Genomic DNA, 22,734 nt, shown 5'->3' on the forward strand with positions numbered 1-22,734 from the left:
TGCCCAACGAGCACCAACCAATGTTACATGTGCTTGATACGATAGCTGCGTTTTACAAAACAAAATCATAAAACATGAAATACGATGTTGTGTTGTGTGATCTTAGTCTTACGAATGTGCGAAGTTTCTTACGAACTACATAGATAATTCATTTACTTACTGCCTACCTACCTACCTAACAGGTTTTTTCTACATGAAGTTATATTCTCTCTAAAAGTAAAAATCAAACTGCAATTAGGTATAGAATGCAATGATCAACGCTATATTTACTAACTTGTAAATTATTTTGCCAGAATGTTAATATAATTATACATTCGATATTAGGTAAAAATGAATAAAAATAAGTTTTACTAAAATAACAACACATAGGTACGTCTATCTAATGTACCATTGCAATAGAAAAACTTGGAAACAATTTTCCGACTCTTTCATCGGGTAGGTAAGAAGAACTCAAAAACACAAAAAACAAAGAAAACCCGAATTTGAATCTGCACACATTTAGATACTAATTATTGAAATCTAACTGCAATTATATGATATGTGATCGGCTAAATTATGTTTGTGGAGATATTTCTTGCCGCATAGGGCACATTCAAAACGAGGGCCCTCCTCATGTAAACGTTCATGCCTTGTCTTATCCGATTGGTGTTTGAATAGCTTGTCGCATATGCGGCATTTGAATATTTTTTCTTTACTATGCGTACTTTTATGACGAACAAGGCAGTCCTTACGAGAAAATCTTGTGCCACAGGTTCGGCAACGAAATGGTTTTTGACCAGAATGTACTGGCAAGTGCTGAATGATAGAAGATTTATGGTTAAACATTTTCCCACAAACAGCACACTCAAAACAAGCGACTTCCGTATGCATATATCGTTCGTGCTCTAATTTATGGCGATTGTGCTTGAATCGTGTGTCACACATTCCGCATTTGTATGGTCTCTTTTCACTATGACTTGCTTGATGTCTGAAGAGGCCTTGTTTTGTAGCAAATTGTTTCTTACACTTTGGACACACGAATGGTTTCTTATGTTCTCGCTTGTGTAGTCTCAAAACAGATTTATCCGGAAACGTTTCATCACAGATATTGCAACAGTACGGAGGCGAATCTCGCATCAATACTCCCCGTGCCTGCAGGAAAAAAAACGATTGAGTTAATTTTGTGTTTGTTATCATTTTGCAAGTGACAAGTAAGGTACTGTTTCTATTGAATGATTATGTGTAGCTTATTATGAAAAAAAATTTCTTAGCTATTCAAAAAGTGGAATATCAGAGCCGTCTACATCTTGTACATACCTATGCATATGTGAGGGCGCATACGGAAAGGGACCTTACGACCAAAAACTCAATTTTTTATTTCTTCGCTAAATATTTGTAGGGACTCTTTAAAAATCTAGTAGAACCCTCCATAGGCCCCAATTTTTATCATTTGTGACGCTCTGAGCGATACCATACCATAAGTCGGAAAACTTTTTTTTAAGATAATCGCGTTTTCATGGAAAAAGTCAGAAAATATCAAAAAATTTTTTTTGTCGATTCATATACCTACTATGAAGCCTATACTTTGGAATGGGTGTACCCACCGATCTCAAACACGTCGTTTTAGTGGTGAAAAACCGGTTTTACAAAAGTGCTTTTCATAAAAAAATGTCAAAAAAAAAAAATATTATGATGTAACACCATTAAAAGATGAAGAAAATATAAAAAAAAAAAAAAAATTTAAAATGTTACAAAAATAACCCAAACTTTCAAAAACGTTTTTCTCAGAATTTTGGTTTTTGAATTTCAAAAAATACGCAACTTTGAAATTTTGCAAATTTGTCAGATTTTAATATTTTGAAAATCTGTTTGCACCATTGAAAAGAGGAAGAAAAACACTACCAGAAACCACAATAAAACGAAAAAAAATTTTGCCGACATATGGTATGGTATCGCTCAGAGCGTCACATTTCATCGATTTTTTTTTACTTTTAAGCAAAGCATGCATACATTTATCATTCTTAAAAGTTGAAAAATGATGCAAAAAATTTGAAAAAAGATGTAAAAACGCGTAAAAAATGAAAATTTTACAAAAACTCGTGACTTTAATAAGACATGAGTGGAAAAAGTCATTAAAAAAATTTTCCGATAGCAGAACTTGAATCAAAGACTTTCGGCAAGGTACATACACCTAGCCACCGGTATCGATTTACGAAATGTATTTTTTAACAATATATAACTAACTTTAATGTGAAACTATATAAAAAACACAAGTTGAACCGAAAAACACTGCCACAATCAGCAGCAAACGATTTTTATCAAAACTAATACCCTAAAATTCTTGATAATATCAACAGAATTGCTCGCTTTATCAACTTTTTAGTGCCTAATTTGGCCAGTACAGGTCATTGGAGGGTGTGTGTGAATGTGTGGTAATGTATAGGACCTTCGAAGTTGGAATAGCCATATGTAATCGTACCTTAAAACAAGGGAAATAACGCAAAACTTTAAACCCTCCTCTTGTGCAATTTTACTTTTGGTCGTTAGGTCCCTTTCCGTATGCGCCCTCACATATATACTTTACTTACATAGTGCTACATTCTACCTACACCAGATGCTGCACACATATTGACCAATATCTACTTCTGTAACAATTTCCAGGAGACATTCGTAACAACACTTTTTTTCCTACGTACTTACTCAAGTATTTTATAAAAATGAACGATTCAAAAGTAAGACAAGTATAATAACTCAAGTATCAGAGTGCACCAGCACAGTAGGTAGTAGGTAGGTGTTTGCTTATGTATTTGGTGTGAAATGAATTTCATGGAACTACACTCAATACACATCATTACTACTTGAAGGTATGTGTATGTGTACTAACTTTTTTTGGAGCACTGTTCGAAGTTTGTATCGAGGTATCTACGCTAGGAAGGTCTTTTTTCTTTTTGGCAGAGCGAGTAATCCGGCCCTCATCACCATTTTTTCGACGTTTTGAACACCCAGCTGAAGGAGAGGCCTGCCCATTGCGCTGAAGTGACCAACATAAATGTTGTGGTAAAAATTTAACTGCCCTAAAGCTATGTACCTACTTGAAACCATACCAGTTAGGTACTCTTACTTGGCACGTATCTAACTCATCATCACAGTTTGGTTGTTGGGCTGTCACTTGCACTTGTTCCATCCGCATTGTTTGCCCAACGTGTGCTTTAATGAATTGTTCATTAGTTGAATTGGCAAAGGTATCATTCCCACGCCTGTGGAAAAAATTGAGAAGCTATAAGTAAGTAAATGTATTGCAATGCTTTAATTTTCAATTTATAAGTACTTGTATTAGGTATCGCTTACAATTGACAGTTAATTTGAGGACTGACAGAAATACCATTGGCAACTTCGTCGTCGTCGAGTAAGTTCAAGAACTCATCATTGGTCGCTTTTGTCAGATCAGAGAAACAGTTCTGTAAATCTTCTGAGGCGGGATCTGGTGAACAATTTCGTGAAAATTTAAAATGATGTATTTATATCCTATACTTAAAGTAAGTTTTTCATGCATTCTTTTTTTTTTTTAGAAATTATTGTTTTTGGATTTTTACATAAAAATGGGACATTTTTTGATATTTCAGCAGAAGTTGTGACTTTCCAGTAATTTTAACTGGACTGCATCGGAGAGTCTTTTTTTGTTTTGGAAAATTTCACTTGTAAAAATTATTCTCTATTTTGATGTGAGAAGTAATTTTTCTACTCTTTAACTTTACTTGGAAAAAGGAAAAAGAAAATGATCTGCCCCCGAGCAAAGCAACAGCGAAAACTTTTGATAATTCGTAATTTTCAGAAATAAAACTCGCTGGTTTCGGTAATTCTGGAATTATCCCTGCCTGTACAGTTTTTTCCAAGTTTCCCAAATTTTCCAACATTTTTCGAGTCATTCAAGTTTTCCCAATTTTTTGAATAGGAAAATTTTAACACGCACACATCCCTTGTTCGGCACGCCTATGACTTTATTACTTTTGAAAAAACGTTTTCAAATTCGACGGCCTCCCTCCACCATCATTTCTTAGCATCAGTACCTGACCTACCGATGAGTATCACTAGATCGTAGACACTAACCTTCCAAATATTGAACTGGTGGTGCATTTGCATTATGAAGGATGTTGTTCGGGTTTTCTGCGCAAGGTAGGAGAATGATGAAATTTGTATTGGAAGTATTTTCAGTAATACAATTAGTATTCGTGGAAGTTTCAATCGATGCAACATTTATATTACCAGTATCTTCGGCAATATTTTGAGCAGTTTCTACGAGCGCAACTGAAAAACAAAATTATTACTTAGTGTGTGCCCAAAGTAGTTTCCCATAATTTGATTTTGCATTTAAATTGAATGTGAGTGGTTCCGGACAATGTCAGTTTCACAAAAAATTGAAAATATTATGAAATTAGTACCAACCTTCATCAGAAAATTGTTCAAGTTGTTCCTCCGAATTATGCAGACTGCCCCTCGATTTTTCTAGAAGAAGAATAAACGACTCTGCACAGCGATAATCTTCAGTGACCTTTTCAATAAATTCAACGAGCGAAGCTGAAAAACAAATGAATTTATGAGCTAAAAATTCTTTCTTCTCAAGAGGAAAAAATCCATAATTTTTTTTTCGAACCTTACTTTTCATTTTGAATCACTTTTTTTGGAGGGGGATAATTGGGTCCAAGCTAAGTATTTTTGTCATCTCATGGGGGGCGGGGGGAGCAAAAACCAAAAAACAATGTCATTTACTCACTTATTTTTTTAAAAAGAGGGATTTCGGGGATTGAATGTTTTTGAAAGGTATACCTAAAACCAATAGGTACTGTAGGCTTGAGAAGACGAAAAAATCCAATTTCTTTCGAAAAAATTTGAAAAATGAAGTGATATGTGCCCCAGTGAAAGACAGACCCAAAATTTTGAAGAATTTCCAAGATTTTTCTTACAATTTTAGAAGAAGCCAGAAAGTGCGAGACAGAGGTGAGTAATCGTTATCTGACCCTGTGAAACAAGAGCGCAGTATTCTTGGAAAATTACCACTTTTTACCATTAAACATTTTATATTGAAAGAACTTGACTGTTGGGGGAGCGGATTCCCACCCCAATCCTCTCCTTCCCTTAAAACCGGCACTGTCTTAGGCGGATACCGTTTTTAGCCAAATTTTTGTAAAAAATGATGGCTATTGCGGTAGGCCCAACTTTGGATAAAAAGGTCGGGGGTCAAAAATTTTGATAGTTCTCGACGTTTTGAGCTCAGACTAGACCATTCCCGGTGTGTCAGTTTTTATATATATATTTATATGTTTATATGTTTATATAGAAGTTTCACCGAAACTTGAATTTTTTACTTTATTAATCAAGAGACGTTCTAATGAATGAAATGAGATAAAACTTGGAGAATAGGGTTCTTTTGGGAGCTAGAGTTGACCCCTGCAGTGGGGAGGGTCAAAGTTGAAAATTACAGAAAGGTCATTTTTTTGGAGGGGCATAATATGGCCCCAAATGAACGAAAAAGGTCCAAAATCATACCATAGGTCAGTACCTCCATTATGATCAACATATCCAAATTTCAGCTTCCTAGGTCACCCCCTCCCCATTTTAAGTGAGAAAAACCACATTTTACCCCTATTTTTGACCCCCTCACCCCTAAAATTGACCTTAGGAGTCCAAATTTTCAGCATACAATGAGAGGGTGCCCCTTGAGTGCTTTCTGCAGGTTTCAACCTTCCAACCCCATTTGACCCCTCTCCAGGATCAAAAAAGTGGATTTTTGCGTGTTTTTTGACGTTTAGTCAAGCCTACAGCCCCTCCAAATTGACCTAGAGGGTCCAAATTTTCACAGTACATTGGGAGGATGTACCCGAAGTGCCTTTTGCAGGTTTCAACCTTCCAACCCCATTTGACCCCTCTCCAGGGTCAAAAAAGTGGATTTTTTCATCCATTTCACATATTTTTTTTGAAAATTTCAACATTTAGCCAAGCCTACAGCCCCTCCAAATTGACCTAGAGGGTCCAAATTTTTACAGTACAATGGGAGGATGTACCCGAAGTGCCTTTTGCATGTTTCAACCGTCCAACCCCATTTTTACAGAAAGGTCATTTTTTTGGAGGGGCATAATATGACCCCAAATGAATGAAAAGAGTCCAAATTCATACCATTGGTCAGTACCCCTATTGTAATCAACATATCCAAATTTCAGCTTCCTAGGTCATCCCCACTCCATTTTAGTTGGGAAACACCACATTTTCCCCCTATTTTTGACCCCCTCACCACTAAAATTGACCTAGGGGGTCCAAATTCTCAGCATACAATAAGAGGGTGCCCCTTGAATGCTTTTTGCAGGATTCAACCTTCCAACCCCATTTGACCTCTCTCCAGGGTCAAAAAAGTGGATTTTTGCGTGTTTTTTGACATTTAGCCAGACCTACAGCCCCTCCAAATTGACCTAGAGGGTCCAAATTTTCACAGTACATTGGGAGGGTGTACCCGAAGTGCCTTTTGCAGGTTTAAACCTTCCAACCCCATTTGACCCCTCTCCAGGGACAAAAAAGTGGATTTTTTTCATCGATTTTACGTGTTTTTTGAAAATGTTGACCTTTAGCCAAGCCTACAGCCCCTCCAAATTGACCTAGAGGGTCCAAATTTTCACAGTACAGTTGGAGGATGTACCCGAAGTGCCTTTTGCCAGTTTCAACCTTCCACCCCCATTTGACCTGTTTCAGGGTCAAGACAGGTTTGTTACCACATTTTTTGAAGGGGGAAGAAGAGAGTTGGGCGAAGCCCAAGGAGGGCCCCCGCAAATATAGGAAGGAAACAGTGGAAGAAGAGAGTTGGGCGAAGCCCAAGGGGGGTGCAGGGGGGACAGAGTCCCCCCGCTAACATAAGAAAGAAATCGTGGAAGGAGTGATTTAGGCGAAGCCCATGGGGGTTGTAGAGGGGACAACGTCCCCCTAAACGCAGGCGAAGCACAGGAGCGAAGCGAGGGTGCGAGTAGTTCAAGAGCCGGCTCAATGTTTCTTGCACAAAAATTTGGCTCTTACGTAGCGGCAGACTGCTACGACTTTTTTGAAATAGAAACACATACTTAATTATAATTTAGGTAGGTATAAGGAGGTACCTTGTGCTGAGTCTTCCGAAAACTGTTTAAAAACGTCATCGCTCGATACCTCTAGGGGAGGCATACTCGAATCTGTAGAGTAACCATCTTCAGTAATCTTTTCGACAGATTCCTCGAGCGCAACTGAAAAATAAAAGTAGGAAGTAGGAATACTAAGTACTTAAGCATAAGGGTGAACTCAGAGTCAGGGACGATAGGCTAAACTCCTCGTTCACATAAAAATTTAATTTTTTTTTTGAAGTTGGGTTTTTGAAGTGTTTGTCCTCGCTTTGCTTGAGCCAATTCACTTGTTTTTTCCATTATAAAAAATATTTTACCTTGTCTCCAACTAGTTCGTGAAACAAAAAGAAAAAAACAACACCTGTAAAATTTTAGTCGGTGAAGTGAGAAATTTTGGTAACATGAGTTGACAATTTTAACACCCCCCCCCCCCCCCCCCGAGAACCAATTCCGGTCGTCAATAGTCTCGTGTCACAAATGATTTACGTATTTTACTCATTGTCTATATAGAATGAAATAAGCATGCAGATCTTCTATGACACAATTTCATATGTGTTCAATGTTCAATCATCCAATCCCATTACTTTTGAAATGTTTCAATTTTCGACCCGTAGTTACATGGTGTTGAATGTAGATACTGAGAACGAGGCGGAAGTACCAACTAACCTTCTTTAGAATGTTGTTCAAGTCGTTCTTCCGCATTATGCAGATCGTCATTCGACATTCCTGGTAAATGAAGGGTCGAGCTTATGTCATGAGTATCTATGAGAACATTTACGACAGATTCCACAAGCGCAACTAGAAAACAAGAACACATTGATAATGGGCCAAAGTTGTTTCTTCCCATCAAACAAATGTTAAGGTGAACATGCAACTCAGACTAAAAAAAAGGCACCAAAAAACCGAAAAACATTCGAAACAACCATAAAAATAGGGAAAAATTAAAAACTTTTGAATTTTTTATTTCACCCTGCTCAGGTGATCAAACAAGTAACTTAGGTACTTTTTTTTTTAATGATCTTCAGGCGGCGCCGTTGCCTCTGCGTTAGAAAGACTGTCGATACACTCTACTTCGGAAAACATAGTCAAATTTGAGTTAAAAGTCACTTCTGTAACATTTCCAGCAATTTTTGTGCTTACAGTCGCAACTGAAATTTTAAAAAATGTTACCAAATTCTTAGGTAGGAACTTATTGTTTGGTTTTTTTTGTAGGTACAAAATCGCACAATATACTCTGTTTCTATAAATGTAAATACCTACTGACCTTTTTCAGAGTGCTTCTCAGGTGGTCGTGTATTTTTATTACAAGGATCATCGTTCGACTTTTCTGGAAATAAGGTGGTTAAACGTGGGTGCTGTTGAGTACCTTCAACGCCATTTATGGCAGTCTCTACAAGGGGTGCCTCCGGAATACAGGAGATGGCCTTCGGTTTTTCGGAAGAGTAAATCGACAGTCTTCGGTCGCGAGTATTTTCTGCTATGTTTCTGTCACTTTCTGCTGGTATTACAACTGAAAAAAAAATATCTAGTTATAGATGAAAGGCGTCCACCATATCCTTCATTCGCGCTGTACTTAAACGAGAGAATTCAAAATTTCAAAATTATAATCCACCAGCAGGTATACCTACCATGAATTCTTAACAGAAAATATGCTTGCGGTCGCGATTGAAATTTTAAAAAATGTCACCTACTGCTTACCTACCTATAACTTTTTTTTATAGTAAGGTAAGTAGGTACCAAATTGCACAATAATTATGCAATGCCTACTAACCTGGTTCAGAGTGCTGTTCAGATAGTCGTATATTTGTATTACAAGGATCATCATGCGACTTTTCTAGCAATGAGGGAGACAAACTTTGGAGCTGGTGATTATCTTTAACAACATTTACGGCAGTCTCTACAAAGGCCACTGAAAAACATAAATACACCATCGATTAACTAAAAAGTAAAAATATGGTAAAAATTCGTGAAATTTCTAAACGATATAAAATAAAACTGGACGAGTTGAGTGTTTAGGTAGGTGTGGCCCTGTAGTCGGAATTTTCCCATTGCCAGCTTCTCTTGAGTTTGAATAAGTACCTATAAGTACTAACCTTTTTCATGATGTTTTGTAGGCAGTGTTTTCGTAATACAAAAGCTGTCTTCTGATTTCTCTGAAGAATAAATCGCCAGTCTTCGATCGCGAGTATCTTCTGCTATGTTTCCGTCAATTTCTGCTGGTACAACTGAAAAAAAAAATGAATCAAGTTTAATCCCAAAATTGCTTTATCACATGAAAATATATCTAGAGAGCCCTCTCTATCCTTCATGTGCCCTGAAATGTACAAATAAGCGAGAGAATTCACAATTTCCTAATTATTATCCACCAATATACCGATCACGAACTCTTTCAACAGAAAGTAAGTATTTATCTGGAGAATTCTCACATCACTGGAGGACTAAGTAAGTAATTGAACGAATAAACTTATTCAATCATGAAAAATAAGTAGAAGAATCATACTGTACTAACCAAAGTATCTCTCGTCCAGTCGTTCGATTCTTTCTCTCAATTCGGCTACAGTATCTTCGAGACGAGAACATCGTGTTCTTAATCTGAAAACTTCAGATCGAAAACATTTTGTTTGCTGTCGACTCTGTTTAACTTTGAGTTTTCTCTTCAACGCCAATTTTTTTGTCTTGGGAGGAACGTCATCGTCATATTTATTTGTGATATCTCCGAAAATCCTGCGGAATTGTTTATTTGAAGCATCGATGGTTGTATTACCTAAATTGAAAGCAAAAGTATCAAATTATCACAGTCATCAAAGACGATAGTCGATGTACCAAAGTATGATAAAAATTATTATGTGTTTTACTTTGAAAGACAGGGCTGTATATCGCATTTTTCGATGCATTTTTATTCAACGTTGGGTTGGAAAAATTGATGAAATTTGCACTAGATTGTGAACTGTTGTTAATCGAAGGTTCAAAACCATGTTTCAGTTTTGGTTGCAATGTAGGAACACTCGTCGGTTTCAATAATTTACGTTGAATTGAGATTCGATAATCGTCAGTTTTAAAGTGTCTGTCACAAAGGAGAAAATGTGGCTTTATCATGTCAAAAGCTAAGTCACAGAAGGTAGCCCACTGCTGTCGAGTGTCAATATCACTTGGAAAACTAGAATTTTTAAAACAAGTCAATAATTATACTGAATGCCTTCCTTTTGACAAGGTATTACTTAATATTTGTAATGAGTTCATCAGTTCAATGTGCTCACACAAATTACTCTTTACCTAAAAAATTCGTTGGCTGACACATATCCACATACAATGCATACGTCTTTATTTTTCTTGAATAGCTCTTCAATTTCGGTTTCCATTTCGTGAGGTACTCTGAAATGATGAATTGTTATGACAACCGTTCCGAAATCCGAATAAAACATCAAAAGGTAATCGAATGCAAACAAATGGTCGGAATAAATTTATTGAATATCAATGGTTTTTTAATCAGGTTCACATACCTTCTAAAACTAGATGGACGAGCATCATCTTTGAACTGCCTCAAGTTATGGTTTGTAAACTGATGTGAGGCAGAATGACAGCAACCGTTTTTATGCACTCGTCTCGCGGATTCCTCTTTCGAAAAATTATTCAATAAATTCATATTGATAAAACATTAAAACTTTGATAAAATTAAAGTCATCCGAACAATCAATTTTCACTATTGAATAAATTGCAACGAATGCACATAGTCTTTTACTCAACTTCTCGTTCAAGAAATTACATACACTTAGATACGCTTACAAAAAAAGAAGTTCTCTGTATCGCCTATGCAACCACAATACAATCACTCTTCGAATATTTCTAACAATATTGCGCATACGAGCACCGGCTGATTATTGCAATGATAAGAAACGTCTACTTATCTGAGCACCTGAACCTACCTATTTATTTATATACTTCCAAGGATGAAGTCGTGCACAACTCGCAGCCGGTTCTCTTTGAACGTGTGATTTCTCAAGCATAGGTTTAGGTACACTCTTTTGAAATTATACATTCGGTGGAATAACTCTTTTTGCATACTTCTGAATATGCACCCTAATTCACACCAAATTCTCATTTTCAAGACCCCTTCACTGCCTGTGTGTGTTCATATTTTTAAATGGGTACCAAACAAATGCTGGAGTACCTACATAATAAGTATCAGTTTTTCCATCAATGGCTAAAATTATTGCAAACAAATCTAGAAAAGGGTATGGAGAGGTGGTTTAATCCGTAATACGCAATCTCAGTGGAAATTATTTTATCTGAATAGTGATGGGGTAACTCTTGCACAAAATAAATTTATGCATAAAAATTAAAAATTAATTTTGAAAATATTTGGAAATGTTTATTCTCTTGAAAAAATTACGAATGTAACAAAGTTGTACCTATCAATGAAATACATATAGGTACTTACCAAAAGTTGAATAATCCAAAAATTCATAACCCTACTAAAAACCTATTCTAATAAACCAAATCTAAAACCCTCTCTTCGCGGGTGTAATAATCTTGCAATTATAAACACCCTAAAACAAAAAAAATATTAGGTTATTTATATATTTTCAAAAACATTACCTATTTAAAAATTGATATTGGGTTCTTAATAATGGAAAAATTGCTAACGAGAGAATCGTTATTATTACAACCCATCAGCTCTCACAATGAAGATAAATTTCAGCTCGTTGAAAAAACATACCTATGTAGTATGTACATAGACCTACTTCTCATACCTGAGAGCAAAATTTTGAGTGACCGATAAAAGTTGAATCGAGGAAATAGGCATCTTAATAGTGCACTTTTAATGCATTAATTTCTTGAAAATTTAATGAAAGGCCAACTTTAAAATCAGAACAACTGAGCACGCGCGTGGTTTCAACTACTTTCGAGCGTATTTGAGGCCTCATTCGTAAATTTTTTTGCCAGTACTGTTATATGTAGAATTGCTTCACAGGGTAGTTTAAGCAACTTCGTTAGCAGAAAATTTGCCTAATCATAAGTTTGACATTAAGAATCGAATGAGTCAAGTGAGAAACAAATTCAAGTTTTTACGAAATAATGATTCGTATACTCGTACTATAATTCTAATTCATACATGACTACGAATCACGAATTATTAATTCTACAAAGTGATTTAAATCGAACAATTTTCAATTTATTTTTGAAGTTGTTCACTTGAAAGTTGAAATGCTTAAAGAATATTGAAAACTCGTCGGAGCTTTCAGAATGGTCTAAAAGAGATGTTTTTTTAAAAAATCTTTTCAGGGAGAGGGCTGAAATGAAATCTAATTCTACATATTATTTTCTTCACCGAAGAAATTATATTATGGGCCACATGTTATTGACTACCTGCAGTGGGTCACTATGTTAGCTGATCCATTATAATGGTGTAAAGAACTGAAAGGAAGTCTGGTGCAAACAAAGTGATTCCACACGTGCAATAAAATTTGCGCGATTAGGCGATTCCATAAGCCAAGAAAATATTTTGAATGAAATCGGTGGATTTCAAACAAAAACTTGAGTAGGTAATTGAAATGGAATGATTAAGAAGTACTTTATTGGTACATGGCGTGACTTCATGAATTTAATCTATGTATTAAGGTGGATTGAAAAAAACGTCGACGAATTTTGACCGAATTCAGCAAACTCATTCATTTTGAGTTTAATCTTACTTTAAAAAATTTTGAGTGTGCAGCTGGAAGAGTGTGTTTTTGAAAAAATCGTGGTTTTTTCGCTCCTGTCGCTTCATAACCTGTTAATTTTTTTTGGACATACCCTATTGACAATTTTACTAGCATAATGCTAGACTAACATAACTAGCATAAGTGTAGCATGACTAGCAGATTTTGGTGGCACCTGTTCAAAATGGTGCAAAGTGGGTGATCCTGAAAGTAACGAAAAGTCGTTAAAAGTCAATATCGTGAAGAGTAGATCATTTTCTATGTTCAACTTTAGAGAGGTCGAACTTTAAATTTTTGGGCATTTCAATGCTAGGAAAGTGCTAGCATAATCCTAGTAACAAGCTAGCATGAAGTGCTAGCATGGCTGATGAGCTAGCATAATACTAGCGAAGAATGCTAGCATTATGCTAGCTTTGATTTGCTAGCAAATTTGCTAGTAAGGTGTTCAAAATGGTGCTGGAGGTGCTAGCAAAAATGCTGGAAACACTACTAGCAAAATGCTACAAGATTTTGTCAATAGGGTATTTGTAATTTTTATATTTACAAAAACATCCAATTTCGGCAAAAATATAAAATTATTGTACCTATCCGAATTTGCAGTGGTATATATAGGCCACTTTTTTGTTTTTTGATATTTCAGCCGGAGTTGAGACTTTCTGGCAGTTGTGATAAAATGAATTGGAGAGACCTCTATAAATTATAGTTTTGGAAAATTTCATCTAAAACGACATTAATTTTTCGAAATATGAAAAGTCAATTTTTCTACTCTTCAAATTTGTTTGAAGTAAGAGTAAAGGAATTAAGTGACCTGGCTCGAGCGAAGCGAGAGTGACAACGTTTCAAAATTCATAATTGATCGTTCTTAAAAAATTCTCAGTTTTTCGCCATATTTCTATCTGGGGAAGGGGGTGGGACGGACACCGTTCCACACAAAACCTCTTTCCACACGCCTCTGTCGGCTTTTTAACATGTAGACATCTTTATTTCTAAACGTAAGAATCGAACTGCAAATCTAATTAGGTATTTTACCCAACTTTTGAATAATAATACTTACATACATTAAGTAACAGCTAAAAATGAATAAAAATAAGTTTTATGCCTACTAAAATAAAAACGCGTAGGTATATCATCAACCACTACAACACAAAAAATTTGTAAACATTTTGACTCTTTTGCCATGGGTAAGTAGGAACTCAAAAACACAAAGAAAACTCAAATTCGAATCTGCACACATTTAGATTATTAACTAAAGAAATCTAACTGCAATTAGATGATATGTGATTGGCTAGACCCCGTTTCTGGCGATATTTCTTGCCACATACGGCGCATTCAAAACGAGGGCCCTCCGCATGTGAACGTTCGTGCGTTATCTTACTGCATTGGAATTTGAACAGCCGCTTGCATATGCGGCATTTGAATTTTTTTTCTTTACTATGTGCCCTTTCATGAACAACAAGTTGGTCCTTGAACGAAAATCTTGTGTCACAGGTTCGGCAACGAAACGGTTTTTGACCAGAATGTACTCGCACGTGCTGAATGATAGATTCTCTGAAGTTGAACTTTTTCCCGCAAACAGCACACTCAAAACATGCGACTTCCGTATGCATATATCGTTCATGTTGTAATTTATTGCGATTGTGTTTGAATCGTGAGTCACAAAAACCGCATTCGTATGGTCTCTTTTCACTATGAGTTGCTTCATGTTGAATCAGGTTGGATTTTCTAGCAAACGATTTTTCACACTTTTGGCAGCGCAACAGCTTCACATGATCTCGCTGGTGTCTCATGCAATAACGTTTCTTGGAAAATGTTTTATCACAAATATTGCAACGGTATGGAGGCGAATCTCGCGTCAATACTCTTTTTACCTGTAGGAAAAAAACGATTGAATTAATTTTGTGGTCAGTTATCATTTTGCAAGTTGCATAAGTCCTGTTATTTTAAATAACACTAGGCAACGGCATGCTTGTGTTCGGGTTGAAAATGGGCTTAATCGATAGTTTAGACCCTAAAACAAAAAACAGAGTGGGATTTTTCAATTTGAATTGTTTTTGTGGTCAGGAGAGATGATCAAAGTTTCAAAAATGGCCGTTTTTGCCCTATTTCACGAGTTTCTGGCGACACCAGTATTGTTTTTCGAAAAAAACCAAGATCATATTCGGATTCTACGCACTTTTTTAAGTAAACATCTTTCCCGGATTTTCGATTTTCGAAGTTTCAAGCGCATACGGATGATTTTTGTTTGTAACATATTTTAAAACTCGGAGCGCGCGACGCTGGCGTTACTCCACGATGTAATCGTGGCGCGGAACCGTGTTCGCGCGGGCGAGGCTCTCGTGCAGTAATAAACTCGTGTTACAAACGAAAATCTGCCGTATGCGCTTGAAACTTCGAAAATCGAAAATCCGGGAAAGATGTTTACTTAAAAAAGTGCGTAGAATCCGAATATGACCTTGTTTTTTTTCGAAAAACAATACTGGTGTCGCCAGATACTCGTGAAATAGGGCAAAAACGGCCATTTTTGAAACTTTGATCATCTCTCCTGACCACAAAAACAATTCAAATTGAAAAATCCCACTCTGTTTTTTGTTTTAGGGTCTAAACTATCGATTAAGCCCATTTTCAACCCGAACACACGAAAAAAGTCAAAAATTGTTGCCTAGTGTAATTGTGTAGCCTATATGAAAAATATAAAAATATTTCCCAGCTATTCAAAAAGTGAAACTATCAGCACAGCCTTCTTGGTACATATGTATTTTACATCTATGTACTTAGTACTTTTACATTCTACACCAGATGCTGCCTACACATTGACCAATACTTCTGTAACAATTCTCAGCCGGTCCACTGCCCACCTGTGTTGAATCTTAAAAACAAGTTTTTTAAACCCTTAGATTTAATTTTTGATCCCAAATTTTTTTATCATTTTCACCAGAGATTCAGAAAATACTCATCTGAAACCGAACTTATTTTTACCTACCTACCTACCTACCTACCTACCTACACATTTCATTAAAATGAAAGATTCAAAAGTATGTGCATCACCACGTGGCATCACATCTTATTATAATTACACATAGGTACGCAAGTATGAGAGTGCACTAGCATAGTAGGTACATAGCTGTTTACTTATGCACTTGGTGAGTCACGGTGGGTCATTCCATGTCAATTCGACCAACGTTTTGAGTCATGTCTTTCGATTTCGCTCAAATTGTTTTTACAATATCTACCCAGTACCCACCCAGTAAGTAAGAAACCCGCAATCAGTTTGGTTCCAGCCCCCTCAGGGAGCGAGTAGGGGGACTTCCATTATTTCCACATTGTCACGATGTACTCAACTTCAGCAGCGCATTCCTCCAAAACTATGATACTTTGATCAAAACTGATTTCACAGTTCGAAAGGGTATTAAATTTTCAACTTCTTAAGCATTAATTTGAAATTTCAAAATGGCGCTGTAAGTGGGAGCTACGATTTAAAATTCTGAAAAAATCTCCATAGATGTACCTTTTGATGTTTTTTCGAAATATTAAAATTTCGAGATGGGATCTCCTAATGGAAGTGGAGCACCCCCACCCCCAATATTGAGCACAACTTTCAAAAAAAAAAAAAATCTGGGGCATTTGATGTATTGAATTGTATGTTTTTGGTAACGCTGAACACGAATATGACTTTAGATTTTTAATTGGGCCACATCCACGGCCCCCAGCACCTCCCCAAATGGGGTAAAAGTTCGAAATAGGGGTTTTTCGCGCGACACATCAAAATAGTATGTTTCTGGTGACGCTGAACACGAATATGACGTCAGATTTTCGATCGGTCCCATCCACGGCCCCTAGAACCTCCCCAAATGGGGTAACCTTTAAAGAAATTCGTTTCAATCGTGTGACACATGAAATAGTATGTTTTCGTTATCGCTGAACACGAATATAGCCTTAGTTTTTCAAATTGACTTCACTCATAGCTCCCAGAACCTTCCCCTAGTTGGTAAAAGTTCAAAAAAGTTGTTGGAAGCCGTGGATGGGGTCCAATCGAAAATCTGACGTCATATTCGTATTCAGCGTCACCAAAAACATACTATTTGATTTGTCGCACGAAAAAACCCTATTTTGAACTTTTACCGCATTTGGAGAGGTGCTGGGGGCCCGTGGATGGGGTCCAATCAAAAATCGAATGTCATATTCGTGTTGAGCGTTACCATAAAAACATACAATTCAATATATCACATTCCCCAGATTTTTTTTTGAATGTTTTGCTCAAAATTGGGGTGGGGGCGCTCCCCCACTATTGAGAGATCCCATCTCGAAACTTGAATATTTCGAAAAAACATCAAAAGGTGCATCTTTGGTTTCAGAATTTTAAATGGTAGCTCGTAGCTCCTACTTACAGCACTATTTTGAAATTTAAACTTTCAATTTAAAAGTTCAACTTTCAAATTTTGAAAATTTAAAAATTCTTAAAAAGTTAAAAATATCTCGAGACAATGTGAAAATAATGGAAGCTCACCCACCCGCCCCCTGAGGGGACTGGGAACAAACTGATTTGCGGGTTTCTCACTTACTGGGTGGATAGATATATTGTAGAAAAAATTTGAGCTAAATCGAAAGACATGACTTTCAAAATCGCATTTTTTTGGTCGAATTAACATGGAATGACCCTGGTGTGAAACGAATTTCATGGAACCAAACACAATACACATCATTACCTACTTAAAAGTATGTGTATGTAGATGTACTAACTTTTTTTGGAGCAGTGTCCGCGGTTATTTGTATCGATGTATCTACGCTAGGAAGTTCTTTTTTCTTTTTGGCAGAGCGAGTAATCCGCCGGCACTCATCGCCATTTTTTCGGCGTTTTGAGCACCCTGCTGAAGGAGAGGCCTGTCCATTGCGCTAAAGTGATCAACATAAATAATGTTATGCTAAAAATTTAACGGCGATAACTATGTACTTGAAACCCCATACCAGTTACTCTTACCTGACACACATTTAGCTCATCATTACAGTTTGGTTGTTGGGTTGTCACTTGCACTTGTTCCATTCGCAGTTTTTGCCCAACGTGTGCTTTATCGAATTGTTCATTATTTAAATTGGTAGCGGTATCATTCCTACGTCTGTGCAAAAAGTTGATCAGATATAATAAATGCATCGCAATGCTTTCATATTCAAAATATAAAAGTATTAGGCATCACTTACAATTGATGGTTGATTTGAGGACTAATACCAGTGACAACCTCGTTGTCGTCGAGTACTACGTTGAAGAACACATAATCGGTCGCTTTCATCGGATCAGAGAAACAGTTCCGTAAATCTTCTGAGGCCAGATCTACTAAACAATTTTGTGAAAATTTTAAAACTGAAGTATACTTATTATAATATAAGTAAAAGTCTGATCTAGTTTTTGCTCTCTTTTTTCTGGAATGAAATCATTCTGTTTACACGCCACATATACAGAACTTACCCTCTTCAGAACGTTGTTGAGACTGCGCTTCCGCGTTACAAGGGCTGTTGTCACTCAATTTTTGTGGGGAGACGGCGGTCAAATTTGGAAATTGATCATCTTCGTCAACATGTTCCACATATGCTTCTGACAATGAGAAATTAAGGTACAAATTACATTAGGCTTAGTACTTATTACGAAAGAACGATTTCAATTTTCAAATTCTACAGCCTCCCTCCTCCATGTTTTTTTTGGCATCACTACCAACTACCGAGTATCGCTTTCTCTTTCAAAATTTGTTCGGACCATACCTTGCTAATTAGCAAAAAAAAAAAATACTGGAAAATCGGATCTGGGGTGAAAAGTTGAGAAAATTTCCGTCCAACCACATTCCTCCCAGACTGATCATTTCGCCTCGTCACTGTGTATAAAGCTAGTGGAAAAGTGAACCTGTTACCCAGACCGACTTTTTGGCACAGAATCAACCGATATACATAAATGTATATGAACCGCATATTAAATTACTAGGTACCTATACCTACTAACCTCCTTCAGAATATTGTTCAGGTGTTGTATCCGTATCGCGACTGTCGTTTGACTTTTCTCTCAAGAAGATACTCAGATTTGTGTTACCAACATCTTCGATAATATTTTGAGCAGTTTCTACAACGAGCGCAACTGAAAAACAAAATTACTTGTATGAGCCCAAAGTAGTTATCTCATTATTTGATTTTGCGTTTAAATTACATATGTGACACTTGCAGTGGCAGAGAATGCCAGTTTTTCTCTGAAAAATGGAAATACGAGTATAATGAAATTACCAACCTTCATCAGGAAATTGTTCAAGTTGCTCCTCTGAATTATGCTGACTGTACCTCGATGTTTCTGGCGGAAGAATAAACGACCCTGCAGAGCGATAATCTTCAGTAACCTTTTCAATAAATTCAACGAGCGAAGCTGAAAAACAAATGAATTTATAAGCTCAAAGTTGTTTCTTCTCAGGATGAAAAAATCCATTGGTTTCTTTTCCAGTCAAGTTTAACCTTATTTTTCCAATTTTCGAGTGATGATTTCTATTAAAATGATGAAAAACTATATGAGTGAATTATAGGTACCTAGACCTACCTATCCTATAACATGTCATCAAATAGGTATTATAATTTGGTCCAAACCAAGTAATTTTGTCATATCATTTTTTGAACGAGAGAGGGAGGAATCAAGTTTCCCTGTGGTGGCAGAAACTGAAAAATGATTTCATTTAATCATTTGTTTTTTTCAAAAAAGAGAGACTTCAGCGATTGAAATTTGTTTGGAACGTAATATTTCGAGTAAATGGTGTACGGATGTCGGATATACAAATAATGTAATGTTGAGAGCAAAATGTTGAAGAAATTCCGAGACTTTTTGCAGTTTTAGAATAAGCCAGACGAAGTGTGTAATCGCTAATCGGTATCTGTCCCATAGTGAAACAAGAGCGCAGAAATGCTTGGAAAATTAAACACTGTTTATCATCATAATTAAAAAAAAAAAAAAAAAAACTGGACCATTTAGGGATTTTCACCCTCAATCTCCTCCTCGGCTCCTCCCCTTAAAACCAGTACTATCTTAGGTAAATATTGTTTTTTGAAGAAAAAAAACACATACTCGTACTAAATTATAATATAGGTACCTTGTGCTGAGTATCTACTGCCACCTTCTTTAGAAAATTTTTCAAGTGGTTCCTCCGAAGTGTGAAGTTCATCGCTCGATATTTCTAGTGGAGGCATACTCGAATCTGTAGAGTAACCATCTTCGTCAGCAGCTACAAGCGTAATGAAACACAGAATTACTTAGATAAGCTCATGAAGTAAAAAAAAAGAACTGTAAAATTTCAGTGGGTGAAATAGGAAATTTTGAAACCGATAATAAGACAAAGAAAGTTGTTTCTTCCCAACAAAATTTTTTAAAGATGAACACGCAACTCGAAATAGAAAAAAATACCAACAACAAAAAAATCGAAAAATATTCAAAACAACCGTAAAAATAATAATTATGTAATGAAAAATTAAGAACTTTTGAATTTTTTCTTTCACCCTGCTCAGGTGATCAAACAAGTAGGTACCTTTTTTTGAATGATCTTTCAACCATGACGCGTATACGTTTGAAAGAACGTCGCTACACTCTACTTCGGAAAACGTGGTCAAATTTGAGTTACAAGTAACTTCTGTAATACTTTCGGCAATTTCTGTGCTTGCAGTTGCATCTGAAATTTGAAAAAAATTATAGGTATATTCGTATCGATTGTATTTTTTTGGTAGGTATAAAATCGCACAATGCTCTGTCTGTATCTGTTTCTGTACTAATTGTAAGTGTTGATAGGTACCTACTAACTTTTTTCAGAGTGCTGCCTAGATAGTTGCGTCATTGTATTACGAGGATCATCGCTCGACTTTTTTGGCAATAAGGTAGTCAAACTAACTCCATTTACGGCAGTGTCCACAAAGTGTGCCTCCGTAATATGAGAGCTTTCCTCCGGTTTTTCTGAAGAGTAAATCGTCAATCTTCGCTTGTCACTTTCTGCTGGTAAAAAAGAGAAAACAAAGAACGGAATTAAGTTTAATCTCAATGTTGCTAAATCACGTGAAAATATATCTAGTTCCAGATGAAATGCGCCCACCATACCTATCCTTCATTCGTCCTAAAATGTACGAATAAGCGAGAGAATTAAAAATTTCAAAATATTATAAGGCTTATAGTCCACCAATAAGACTTACCACGAACTCTATTAACAGAAAATATTTATTTGAAAAGTTCTTATATCACTGGAGGCCTAAGTACCTAATTGAAGGAGTAAACTTATTCGATCATTAAAAATAAGAATTGTCATACAGTACTAACCAAAGCATTTCTCGTCCAATCGTTCGATTCTTTTTCTCAATTCCGCTATACTATCTTCGAGACTAGAACATCTTGTTCTCAATCTGAAAATTTCAGATCGAAAACATTTTGTTTGCTGTTGGCTCTGTTTAACTTTGAGTTTTCTCTTCAACGCCAATTTTTTTGCCTTGGGAGGAACGTCATCGTCATAATTACTCGCGATGTCTCTAAAATTCCTGCGGAATTGCTTATTTGAAGCAACGGTGGTAGTATTACCTAAATTGAAAGCAAATATTATCAAATCATTGCAGTCATCAAAGACGATATATTCGATGTACCAAAGTATGATAAAAATTAATATGTATTTTACTTTGGAAGATAGGGCTGTATATCGCATTTTTCGATGTATTTTTATCCAGCGTTGGGTTGAAAATGTTGTTGGAATTTAGACTAGATTGTAAACTGTTATTAATTGAAGGTGCGCAGCCATATTTCACGTTTGGTTGCAATGTTGGAACACTCGTCGGTATCAATAATTTACGTTGAATTGAGATTCGATAATCGTGAGGTTTAAAGTGTCTGTCACAAAGGCGAAAATGCGGCTTTACCATGTCAAAAGCTAAGTCGCAGAAGGTAGCCCACTGCTGTCGAGTGTCAACATCACTTGGGAAACTAGAATTTTAAAATAGGTATGTCAAAATTTCGAATGCCTGCCTTTTGATAAGTATAATGATAATATTTATATGAGTACATCAGTTCATGTGATCACACAAATTACCCGTTACCTACCTAAAAAATTCGTTGGCTGAGACATATCCACATATAAAGCATACGTCTTTACCTTTTTTGAATAGCTCTTCAATTTCGGTTTCAATTTCGTGAGGCACACTGAAATGATGAATTGTTATTACAACTGTTCCGAAATCCGGATAAAACATCAAAAGGTGATCGAATGCAAACAATTAACAATTTATAGGAATAAAATATTGAATAGCAATGATTTTTTAAATAGGTTCACATACCTTCTGACTCCAGATGGATAAGCATCATCTCTGAACTGCCTCGAGTTATGGTTTGTAAACTGATGTGAGGCAGAATGACAGCAACCGATGTTATGCACTCGTCTCGCGGATTCCTCTTTCGAAAAATTATTCAATAAATTCATATTGATAAGACATGAAAACTTTGATAAAATTACACAACGATTCTACTTTGTTTCAAATTAACGTCATCCGAACAATCATTTTTCACTACCGAATGAATTTCAGCGAATGCACACAGTCTTTTACTCAACTTCTCGTTCAAGAAATTATGCATAGATTCGGCTAAAAAAAAAAAATTCTCCGTCTCACCTATACAACCACAATACAATCACTGTTTGAATTCTTAACAACATTCTGCATACGAGCACGGACTGACTATTACAATGATAAGAACATGTTATCTACTCGTCTGAAGCACCTGAACCTACTTATATTTTATGTAAGCACTTTTAACGATGAAGCAGTGCACAACTCACAACCGGTTTTCTTTGAACGTCTAAATTCGCAACCTACACTAATCATTTTAAAATGATACACATTCGGAAAAAACTCTTTCTGCATACTTCTGAATAGGCAACCTGATTCAC

General features: G+C 36.2%; 2 protein-coding genes across 6 annotated transcripts; both read right to left on the minus strand.

The window, feature by feature from the left end:
• Positions 1-239: 239 nt before the first annotated feature.
• On the minus strand, positions 240-11,029 carry LOC135843329 (zinc finger and BTB domain-containing protein 11-like). 3 transcript variants are annotated; one of them, XM_065361166.1, is made up of 15 exons: positions 10,613-11,028; positions 10,386-10,484; positions 9,968-10,269; positions 9,622-9,876; positions 9,206-9,337; positions 8,884-9,021; positions 8,377-8,622; positions 7,779-7,910; positions 7,113-7,235; positions 4,423-4,554; positions 4,087-4,284; positions 3,328-3,460; positions 3,101-3,236; positions 2,864-3,010; positions 240-1,131 (listed from the first exon to the last, which is right to left on the minus strand). In XM_065361166.1, exons 1-15 carry the CDS (start codon positions 10,753-10,755, stop codon positions 520-522), a joined length of 2,928 nt encoding a protein of 975 aa, XP_065217238.1. In that variant the 5' UTR covers positions 10,756-11,028; the 3' UTR covers positions 240-519. The 3 variants fall into 3 exon arrangements, with proteins under 3 accessions (XP_065217238.1, XP_065217240.1, XP_065217239.1); XM_065361168.1 differs by lacking the exon at positions 8,377-8,622 and having other exon boundaries at positions 10,613-11,029; XM_065361167.1 differs by lacking the exon at positions 7,779-7,910 and having other exon boundaries at positions 10,613-11,029.
• A 2,855-nt stretch (positions 11,030-13,884) lies between these two features.
• Positions 13,885-22,661, minus strand: LOC135843331 (zinc finger protein with KRAB and SCAN domains 3-like). Of its 3 annotated transcripts, none has more exons than XM_065361172.1 (14): positions 22,127-22,661; positions 21,894-21,992; positions 21,475-21,776; positions 21,126-21,380; positions 20,619-20,804; positions 20,350-20,490; positions 19,918-20,049; positions 19,074-19,205; positions 18,795-18,926; positions 18,270-18,395; positions 18,005-18,137; positions 17,787-17,922; positions 17,549-17,701; positions 13,885-14,679 (listed from the first exon to the last, which is right to left on the minus strand). In XM_065361172.1, the coding sequence occupies exons 1-14, from the start codon at positions 22,267-22,269 to the stop codon at positions 14,068-14,070; spliced, it is 2,682 nt and encodes an 893-aa protein (XP_065217244.1). In that variant the 5' UTR covers positions 22,270-22,661; the 3' UTR covers positions 13,885-14,067. The 3 variants fall into 3 exon arrangements, with proteins under 3 accessions (XP_065217244.1, XP_065217241.1, XP_065217242.1); XM_065361169.1 differs by having other exon boundaries at positions 20,619-20,807; XM_065361170.1 differs by having other exon boundaries at positions 18,005-18,134; positions 20,619-20,807; positions 22,127-22,660.
• Between the last annotated feature and the right edge of the window lie 73 nt (positions 22,662-22,734).

The sequence above is a fragment of the Planococcus citri genome, chromosome 4 (genome assembly GCF_950023065.1).
Source record: "Planococcus citri chromosome 4, ihPlaCitr1.1, whole genome shotgun sequence".
In the NCBI taxonomy this organism is placed as follows: Eukaryota; Metazoa; Arthropoda; class Insecta; order Hemiptera; family Pseudococcidae; genus Planococcus; species Planococcus citri.

Bases quoted from the DNA above. Each gene is read 5' to 3' on its own strand.
- LOC135843329 (XM_065361166.1), bottom strand. From the start codon at position 10,755: ATGAATTTATTGAATAATTTTTCGAAAGAGGAATCCGCGAGACGAGTG. The intron at 7,236-7,778 runs GTTAGTTGGTAC...TTTATTTTTCAG, and splicing joins TGAACAACATTCTAAAGAAG to TTGCGCTCGAGGAATCTGTC. The intron at 4,285-4,422 runs GTTGGTACTAAT...TTTGTTTTTCAG, and splicing joins TGAACAATTTTCTGATGAAG to TTGCGCTCGTAGAAACTGCT.
- LOC135843331 (XM_065361169.1), bottom strand. From the start codon at position 22,269: ATGAATTTATTGAATAATTTTTCGAAAGAGGAATCCGCGAGACGAGTG. The intron at 21,993-22,126 runs GTATGTGAACCT...TCATCATTTCAG, and splicing joins TATCCATCTGGAGTCAGAAG to TGTGCCTCACGAAATTGAAA. The intron at 18,138-18,269 runs GTAAGTTCTGTA...AAAATTGTTTAG, and splicing joins TCAACAACGTTCTGAAGAGG to TAGATCTGGCCTCAGAAGAT.